The sequence below is a fragment of the Brachypodium distachyon genome, chromosome 5 (assembly GCF_000005505.3).
Source record: "Brachypodium distachyon strain Bd21 chromosome 5, Brachypodium_distachyon_v3.0, whole genome shotgun sequence".
NCBI lineage: Eukaryota > Viridiplantae > Streptophyta > Magnoliopsida > Poales > Poaceae > Brachypodium > Brachypodium distachyon.
Window position 1 is genome coordinate 3,132,251 of NC_016135.3, and position 9,625 is coordinate 3,141,875.

The 9,625-nt window shown below is 43.0% G+C and overlaps 1 protein-coding gene and 2 long non-coding RNA genes across 5 annotated transcripts; 2 read left to right on the plus strand and 1 right to left on the minus strand.

Annotated features, from left to right (window-relative positions):
* Positions 1-1,076: 1,076 nt before the first annotated feature.
* Positions 1,077-4,206, plus strand: LOC104585276. 3 transcript variants are annotated; one of them, XR_002961358.1, is made up of 3 exons: positions 1,077-1,377; positions 1,459-3,841; positions 4,070-4,206. It is a non-coding gene; the product is annotated as an uncharacterized LOC104585276 (long non-coding RNA). The 3 variants fall into 3 exon arrangements; XR_002961357.1 differs by having other exon boundaries at positions 4,023-4,147; XR_732884.3 differs by lacking the exon at positions 4,070-4,206 and having other exon boundaries at positions 1,459-1,757; positions 1,840-3,298.
* LOC104585504 (putative disease resistance protein RGA1) lies at positions 3,841-6,313 on the minus strand. The gene is made up of 2 exons (XM_024456342.1): positions 6,210-6,313; positions 3,841-6,115 (listed from the first exon to the last, which is right to left on the minus strand). The coding sequence occupies exons 1-2, from the start codon at positions 6,228-6,230 to the stop codon at positions 3,926-3,928; spliced, it is 2,211 nt and encodes a 736-aa protein (XP_024312110.1). The 5' UTR covers positions 6,231-6,313; the 3' UTR covers positions 3,841-3,925.
* A 703-nt stretch (positions 6,314-7,016) lies between these two features.
* LOC112269502 lies at positions 7,017-8,199 on the plus strand. Its single transcript, XR_002961359.1, has 2 exons — positions 7,017-7,427; positions 8,010-8,199. It is a non-coding gene; the product is annotated as an uncharacterized LOC112269502 (long non-coding RNA).
* The last annotated feature ends 1,426 nt before the right edge of the window (positions 8,200-9,625 follow it).

Genomic DNA, 9,625 nt, shown 5'->3' on the forward strand with positions numbered 1-9,625 from the left:
TATTGTCTTAAGAGTCCGACTCTTCACGAAGAATCAGCTCTTTTCGCACTCCTATTTCTCTTCCTTCTACATCAGCAAAAAAAATTTAAATCGTTTAAGACTCCCCTTTGAGGATGCCCTGATATCAATGACACAATTTCCAAACAGGCGCATGCATGCACACGTATATGTCGCGGGCTGTGAATTCCTGCTCTTTTCGTTCAAAAGAAGTTCATTCTTCGTTCTGAAGCGTAACTTTGAGCTAATATTCAATTTACCAGGGTTTCATTATATCTTCTTTTATTAATAATATTATATTTAGATTGTTTCATGCTTAATCTATTATACGTCTACTAAATAAATTTACTATAAATTATATATTAAATGTCAAATAATTATATCATTATGCACACGGGCAAGTAAATAAGTTTATGGCACTATTACGAATTGCCTCATAGCACACAGTTGATGGATCAAAATCCTCTTTCACAAAAACAAACTGGCAGTTGTCACCACCTTCTCATCGCTAATGTGGGTACCACATTGTCAGCACCTCTGAGTTTTCTCATCCTGAGTATTTCCTCCGTCCAACAAAAGATGTCTCAACTTTGATAAACTTAAAACATCTTTTGTTGGACGGAGAGAGTAGCAACATTCAGAAACGTGTGCAATGTGAGCACCACATCACACACGGCTGATCTTGAGGCTTCAGCCTACGAGTATCAATGGTTTCAGAGGCCAAGGAGTGCTCCTTCATTATTTAGGAGCTTTGTAAAATTGTTCGTCTTACATTTGTATTTTAGCCTGTACGGGGGCATATATACCAGCGAATGAAAAGACCCCTCTAATGAGCACACGTCTGAGTGAAGGAAATAAACATAAAGAGCCTACATGACATGAACAGTTGTATCCCTTTTGAATTAACCAAAGTTTTCAGAAAATATGACAAGACATCGGATCAAATCAAACGAAATTGGCAAACAGGCCGACGCGATTCAAATATGATTTGGCAAAACATTGGGCCTACCTGCTAGGCCCGGCCCAGCCCAAGGTCTACTAAAAATATTAATGCTACCCTGTGGAGTCTGGGTGGCCATGGAGAAGTCCGCAAGGCTAGAACAGGACCCACGCCGCCGTGTCCTCCCGGAGGAGATCCTCGCCGGCGGCGGACCGCCCACCACCCCAATAACCCTCCTCTTCTTCCCCGTCACCTCCACCATCCTCTCCAGCTTCGAGTACGGGCGGAACCGAATACCAACCCACCCTCGCCTTTGATTGACCATTGGAAATCTACCGGCGAGTGGCGCCTCGTACTCTACCGGAACCAGAAAGGTCTGATGCTCACATTGGTCTTGAATTTCTGATACCAGGCCTTTCTTGGGATGAATTACTTCGAAGGTGGGGACTATTGATTGCTAGATTGTTAAATCTGACATCTAAATATGTACCCGGTTACACTCATTCACATTCTACTTACAGTTGCAGGTCCAGCTTTCAGGCTCCACTGCAGCTACAACTATGAACTCGATGAGATGTTCCCTGAATTGACTCGCTGCTGTGCAGTTCCTCCCTACGAGATTTCGTTGTTGAGTTCAATTTTTCAATCTTCTTTTTTTAGATGAAAGGCAGTTGCCCAGTTCCATTTGAACGAAACAGAATTCAGTTAGGCTCCATTACAGGCCATAATCAGGCATCAACCGCTATAAGAAGCGCAAACGAACGAAAACGGTCTAAAAGCAACTGAACGAGGTATCAAAACTGGGGATATAGCACACCTGGTATGTCACAAAGATTTCCCATCTTTTTGACAGTTTCTTTACATACACAGATTGTCATATACAGACTCTTCTTTTTCCACAGTATTCTGCACCGATAAGGCGATAACTATTGTTTGGTCGTTCTGATCTAGCCATCAGTCTCCACTGAATCAAGTACCCAATCTTGTGCGATGCAAAGTGGCACTCGAAGGGCCTCTAACTCCCATATGGTTTTTGCTCGTTCATGCTCGTCATTTTTGTTTTTTGGAAGAGTGAATGAACACACAGAAAGCTAGCTCTTTGTAATTTGCAGTAAAAATAAAGGAGATGGAGTAAGAAATTAGATTGATTGCAAAAAAATCTCTGCCATGCGCACTGGTGCTAGCACACCAGCATACGGCATTCATGGATTACACACGGCACCAACATGCCGACAACCATTGCAGCAGAGCTGCTGGATTTGGTACAGTTTCAAAGAACTAGGCTAGATACTTCCTCTCAACTTGGGATATCGCAGTGTGGTCACTTGGGGGATTCTCTTACTCTGTGTCTGGCTCCCATGAACTAACCATAGAATTGGAAATTAAAATAGAAATAGGGTTGTTTGTCTGCCAAAAGAATTAGAACCATCAATTCCATCTCCAATTCCAAGGATGGGAAAATAACTAGATCAATTGTTTACTCCCACCAAATAATCAGATGCTTTCAGTGGAAGCCCCAAGCTTGTGAGAGGCCCACTGTACACTAGGGCATGTCAAAATGCACAAAGTTGCTCCTTTTAGGACTGGATTATCTCGGAAAAAATACTCCCTCCGATCCATAATAAGTATTGCTGATTTAGTACAAAGTTCCAAATGCCAAACTTCAATAAGCTGGCACAAACACATCCAGTTGATCACGCCAGGCATTTCCGAGCCCTAATAAGCCAGGATCACAGCGAGACTCAGGCTGGCACAAACACATCCTGCTTCCCTCCTTCACATCTGTTCCATCAACCACCCCCTTTTACATCTATATGTCCTTTGCCATCGGCGATGTGGTCTCCTCTGTGGTGGGAATCAGAGGCGTGTGCCTCTTAGATCACCGTCCTCATCTAAGTATGAATCTAATCTACATTGTCGGTGTGGTCTCCTATTTCTGTAATATGATGATGAGGTATTCTCGTGGATCCGCTCCACCTGCGCCCCGCCGACCGCCGGCGAATTTTTTTCAACCTGGTGGCAGGTGTTTGTCTATGCAGTCCTCCCCTTCCCCTGCCTGGAAGGGCACTACGTCACTGGTCAGGCTTACGGCGTGGTTGATCTGGAAGCATCTCCTGCCGTCTTCGACAATGCAACCCCCAACCTCGCCTCTCTTCTTGACCTCATCAAGATGGACACTAAGAGTTGGGCGAGAGCGGGAGCTGTGGGCCTTGGAGCATTGCTGCCGGCAGACCCTAGTTAGGCGCGTCATGTTGTAATTCGGGTGTGGCCCTCTCTGGCCTTGTACTACATGACTTTCTTTCTGCAAATGCATTGAGACGCAAAGCTTTTGCGTTTTATTCTGTGGTTGCCACATATTTATTCTTGCTTGGTTCAAGCATTTGAGCATCCCATGTTCCCTGCAATTAATTGATCTCATCTTTTCTTAGTATTCAGCTGTTGTTCTGGTGAGATGAATTCACTTTTTCTGGGTGATAAGAAACCACTTTAACAAGACAGAATTTAATGAGGCTAACCAAATGAAGAACTTACAAACTGATTTCTTCCATATCTGCCAGCAACATGTTGCACTGGTAGAACCAGCACACTGGAGTTTATAATCTGATCGTACATGATACTCTCCATTTCCAAATAGACTTCTACGATTTCGATGAATCACTGTGTTGGTACTCAACTGGTCCCAAAGCTGCAGGTCTTCACTAGTGGCCTGAAAAATCCTCTCCTGAAGAGTGCGCTTGTGCTTCATCGTTGTCGATACACAGGCTGCTCAACCGAGCCCTTGTTCAACCATCCTCCCTGCTAGAACAGAAACTTCCCTCCACTTCCTAACTGCAATGAAACCAGAGAATTGAAGAAAAGCATGAATCTCCTATTTGGCATGGACCTACCGGAACAGCAATCCAGGTATTCTAAATTATTTCTTATTTCCTTGCATCTTCTAGATGGATTGTACAAGATTGATTTACACAAGAGAGAGAGAAAATGTGTTTATGATGTCCTTCTTCTTTTTGTTGGATTGCCAATGGCTTCCCTCACAATGAGCTGATGTATTGTGTTCTTGTTACTTGTGTTGATCCCGGAGCAGAGCTGACTAAACGTTTTGCTACATCTTATTACACTGAGTTTCTTCAGGGAAAGAGGTAAGGCTATCTGTGTAAGTGACTCGAGGTTTGGACATTTCTCTATGTACAGAGACTCAAGGGATGTAAGATGAATCATGCTGTATGGCAGTGATGTCAATTCTGGGCAGTCAGTGAAGTGAAGTTCCTTCACTGAAGTGAGTTGTTGCAGCCATTCCTCCTGATCCTTGTTAAAAGCTTCCAGGTAGTTGGATGAGATGTCCAGCATATGAACTGTGGCCAGGCTGCTGGTTTTAAGAGACCCGAAGAGAAGTCCCAAGCGGTCAAGGGAGAGCTGAACACTGGAGGACGTGTTGACATCAGCTGTATTTTCAGATTCACAACTGTTTATCTTGTCGGATACTGAAATTTTTATCTGGTTGAATGCCGGTAACGGTAAAGGCCCCATCAACTGGTTACATTTCTTAATGCAGATGTTACGCAGACGAGGAAATACCTGTTGGCTGTGCCCAATACTTGACCATCCTTTCCACTGATTCATTCCTTCAAACAGAAGTTCTTCTAGTGATGGAAATACCACTTCAGCATCACCATAGAACCCAGCATCAATCATTTCCAGTGTTGTCAAATGGCTTATCTTTAATATCCTCAGGAAGGGTAGGCTCCCAAAAGGTGGAAGGGTCTTCCACTGATTGCAAAAGAGCAATTCAATGGAGTGAATGTTGGACAAGTATTCACAGGATAGCCAAGAAGGAGACTTGATTCCCATGTAACCACGGACACAAAGACCTCTCAAGTTGGGATTTGGTCGTAATCCTTCAAACACGCCTTCGTGGTCAGTGTTGGTGCTGCTCTGTTTCACATGATTCCACCAGAGTGTTAGCTTGTTCAGGTTCTCCTTCTTAATTAATCTTGCCTCAGATGATTCTTCCCTGGAACTTACATTCTGAAGATTTTTAATGGTCAGCATCCCTTTAAGTTCATTCAACTCTTTTAGTTGGCATATGCCATGCTTCATATCACTCTTCACTTTGTACTCCTCTAATTCCTCGAGGGATGTTAGCCTGCCAATCAATTCTATACCTGAAATTATTTCCTTTGGAGCCTTTAAGTATCTTAACTGGGTCAACATACTTAAGCCCTCTTGAAGTTTCTTTTTCATTATCCTGCCTTGATGAATTTGCAGATCCAGTCCATGTAAATGATGGAGATTGAATAATGACTTGGGGACATTGATAAAGCTTCTGCTTTCATGGATATTTAGATACCTAAGGTGTTCCAAATGATCCATATTGTCTGGGAGAATGCCATCAGGATTGCGTAGCACTAAAACCCGTAAGCCTCTTAGCTCTTGGAGTGTATGTTCAAGAACATGGTTGAAGTTCGACGTAGCAATCCCTTCATAGGAAGCACCTTCTTCTGCCTTGCATATTATTAAGCTTCTCAGATTTTTCTTCAGTTCTTTAAATTCTACCAAGCCCATGTACACCTTAGATATGTTGCTTGCACTGACATATAGGTGGCGTACATTTCTTGGAATACATACATGGAAGTCATCTTCTATTCGGAAATGTTCTCCATTAGAGACTGACTCTGCAAAATCATGTAGCAAGTCGTGAACTACATAGCAGTCATCTTGGTTGGCTACCTTCTCGATGAATGAAAGCTGCAAGAGATCATTGATATAACGGTATGCAATTTCATCTGGTGTTTGCGTGTTAAGGAAACCATGAGCTCTCCACATCTGTATGAGCACATCTCCTCGAAGGTGGTATTTCTTAGGAAACAATGCAAAGTAAACAAAGCATTGCTTCAAATAGTCAGGAAGATGCTCATAACTCAGTCGCAGTGCTGATATAATATCATCTTCCTTTTGCTCTATCTGCCACAATTTGCTTCCACAGACAGCCCTCCAATGATTTTCTTCTAGCTTCAGTTTCAATGCACCCCCAACTGTCTTTGCTGCTAAAGGTGATCCTGCCAACTTCTTCACTACTTGTCGACCAATATTTTCCAGTTGTGGAAAATCAGATGGATTTGCATCACCAAAGGCATATTGTGAAAAATATCCCCAGTAGTCTTCATGTTCTAAGCCATGTAAGTGCATCATCTCTGTAGCTCCATTGATATTTGCAACATTTTGACTTCGAGTGGTAACTATCACTTTGCTACCCTTACCGGCAAACTGCAGGGGCTTGCATAGGTTCTCCCATTGGCTGCTCAATTCATTCCATACATCATCAAGGACTATCAATGTCATATTCCCATTCAGCTTATCCGCAAGTATCCTCTGAGCTTGATCTAAACTACTGCTGTTCAAATCAACAGATATGATGAGATTCGCCATCTCTTTTGTTAGACGTTCAACATTGAATTTATCTGAGACATGGAGCCATACTGTGAAATCGAAATGACCTGTGGCTGTAGTATGGTAGTGGTTGTACACTTTCTGTACTAACGCAGTCTTACCAACACCAGCAATACCAACAACTGATATAACATCATATGGCTGACTGGATTGTTCATTTATCCGAACAAGTAATTTTTTCAGATGTTTTTCTTCATTAATTCGACCAAAAAACTTTCTTGAGCCTGGCATAGAGGTTGTTGTGCGCCACTGAACTGCCTGTTCTGATCTTCTGTCCTCTAGCTTCACCAACTCCAGGAATGTTTGCATCTCAGTGTGAATCTCGACAAATTTATCCACTACCGAAATTAACTCATCAATATCTTCATCAGAGAAAAGGAAGCGTTTCACAATATGAACCGACTGTTTTACCGTTGAGCCGCTGCTTGTGATTGTAGACGCCGTGGTGATTGTGGTTGTGGATGAAGAGGAAGAACCATCTATATATGAAGCAACCGAGTTAACCTTGCCCTTCTCTTCAGCTTGTGCTTGCAGAACTCGATAGTCAAACGAATCGAGAACATCTTCAGCCTGACAAGCAGCATCTTTGATTCTCTGTAACCAACTTCCCATGGTTGTGTTCTTAGCATGCGCCCTCTCAGCTATATGCACCACTGTTTGGATCGATGATAGATTCTTCTCTAGGATTCTTAGTTTCTCCTTTGTGTCTTTCCGTTGGTATTCATACCGATCTTCTGCATAGGAGCACGCCTTCTCGACCAGCTTGGTGATTAAGGCTGAGGCCACCCATCCTCCTATTGCTGAAGCAGCCATTACAGCTCAGATGCAGAAATTGCAGTATGGACACCTTAAAAGTGAAGGAACAAATATTGTCAAATGCTGGTTTCAAGTTGCCACATAAAGGGAGATGAATCGGCTGATTGGGAGAAAGTTGAAATATGGATGCAGTCAAGAAGGTATCTTGATTATAAAACTAACGATGTCATCTGAAACTTCCCCGAGCTGCATCATCTTGCTTTGTTTTCGCCATATTCTAGCAAAGGTAAGCAAACGTCGCTTTTTAACTTCGTTTTTGTCATTTTAATTTTTGTGTACAGTATTAGTCTTGGTACGCACTCTCAATATTGGTGTTGAGGACATTAATTTATCATCGTAATCAAATTTGACACAAATTCAGATTGGAACACTTGGCGATATGAGCTGCATAATCTAGGTAGAACAGTTTGTTTTGTCAGTCTTGACAATTTGATGATAGAAAGCCCTAATGCAAAGAAAAATGTGTTAACTATGTACCTTTTTTAGTAGTATTTCTCAGTCAATCAACATCCCTAGACCCCTGGGTGGCTGGGTAGCTATAATACGTGATATTATTCATTCAGTAATGTTGCTTAATATCATTTTGTTTGTCGGAGAACACTAAGACTGAACATGGAAACATTGGCCCTTAGTTTCGTAAAGAATCATGATTATTTGGTGTGCGATGATACGAAAGAAAGGCTATTTTCATTTCAGACCCTTAAATCATATAACAGTTTGTACCCTATGTTTTAGAAATGCATCTCTGTTCAGCCCTAGTTAGTTAGATATCTCTTTGGACCTCTGTGATATTATCATGATTTTGCAGTTCTGTGAATGGAACAATTACGAAGGGATCATTGTTCTTGTTTTCATGTGACTCAGCTATGCGTTAATTTATGCGGCGTCTGTCGTGTGCTTGTGTATCAAATGATTAAATCTTGGAGGGCTGTAACATCAATAACACTTATTTTTGTACTGGTTCCAAGAACTAGCTCATCAGCAGCTATACTTTATGATGATGTGGCTCCATTTTGGCTCGAGTGTAGGTGCAAATACTACACTTTATCTTAATCTCTCCGTTTAGAAATTTCACGGAACTTAGCGAAAGGCTAGAAAATAATAATGAGCACAACTAAACGCCTTACGCTAGATTCGTTTACTAGACTATTACTAGCAGAAGTAGAAGCCAAATGGTGTCTTGTTTCTTCTTGTTTAGTGTTGTTATAGTTGACGTTTGGTATCAAGCGTATGTCCATTGGAATTGCCACGGCAACGTCAGCCGAGCATTTTGGAAGGCTCCAATGGTCCATATTTTCTTGTTATCTGGGCGTTATCTTGTGGTTACCACTTGCCAAAACAAATTTTTATGACCCTTTTTATGCTTCGAAAAAAGGGGTTGAAAACATATTTAAGGTTACGTAAGTCTTTCTCTTTTGATTGTATCGTCTGATACGGCATTGAGACCAGTAAAAACTTCTATTTTAAAAAAAAAATATAAGTTGTTCTCCAAAGATACTTCACCGGCCGTCGAATTATGGGCATTGTGAAAGGCACTATTATGTAAGTATATGAATTTATGGACTGTTGGCCATTGATTGATGCATGCGCGCCATCGGCGTATGCATCAACGGTGTAGCACCATGGTCTAGAGGAATATGCTACGGTCCAGTTGATGTTGAGGTCAGCAAGTTCGTTGTTCTGTAACGGGTGTGCTAGAACCGTTGGGCCTAGAAGTATCCACCGAACATCGTCATACATAAGGGCGTGTACAATGGTTGATAAGACTGCTTTATCTTAGCTGTGACACGTCAATTAGAAAAGACAACAAAGCATGTTGTACATCGCGTTATCTCTTATTGTTATATCTTAAAATTAATTTTTAGATGAATAAAATTAACCGACGGTTATTGCTACTTCGGTAGCATACAGAGTTGCTTTGTTGTGTCAGCAACTCTACGGTGCTGAACTAACAGTAACCGTCGGTTTTCGGTTTTTGTTTGAAGAAAAGCACCGAAGAGATACCGTATATGCTACCGAGCTACTCCGTACCAAATTTATTCGGATAAACCGTGTCCCGAGCCAACTGAATTAGCAATCCGAACTGCAAAAAAAGGAACGGTTAAAAACGTTGGCTCCATCTTCTCCGTCGAGACCGCCTCCGCTCTTTCTTCTTTCCCGCCTCCGGCAGTCGCGACCGCGTCCTTCCCCACCTCCGGTGGTCGCCCCCCTGAACCGCCGGGCCCTCCTCTGTCTGCAGCAGCCGCCGCCGGCCCCGCCTGTGCCCTCAGCGCCGGCGCCCTCTGCCGCCGGCTCCGCCCCTGCCCGCAGCCGGCCACCGCCCACGCGCCCGCAAGTCCCGACCCAGGCCGGGCCGCGCCCGCAGCTGCCCTCTGCCCTGACCACCGTGCCCTCCTCCGGCCGCGCCGCCCTCTGCCACTGCGC

Excerpts from the sequence above, each read along its gene's own strand:
- LOC104585504 (XM_024456342.1), bottom strand. The coding sequence starts at position 6,230 with ATGGGAGAACCTATGCAAGCC. Across the intron at positions 6,116-6,209 it reads TGGGAGAACCTATGCAAGCC|CATGGCTTAGAACATGAAGA; the intron begins CCTGCAGTTTGC and ends ATGATGCACTTA.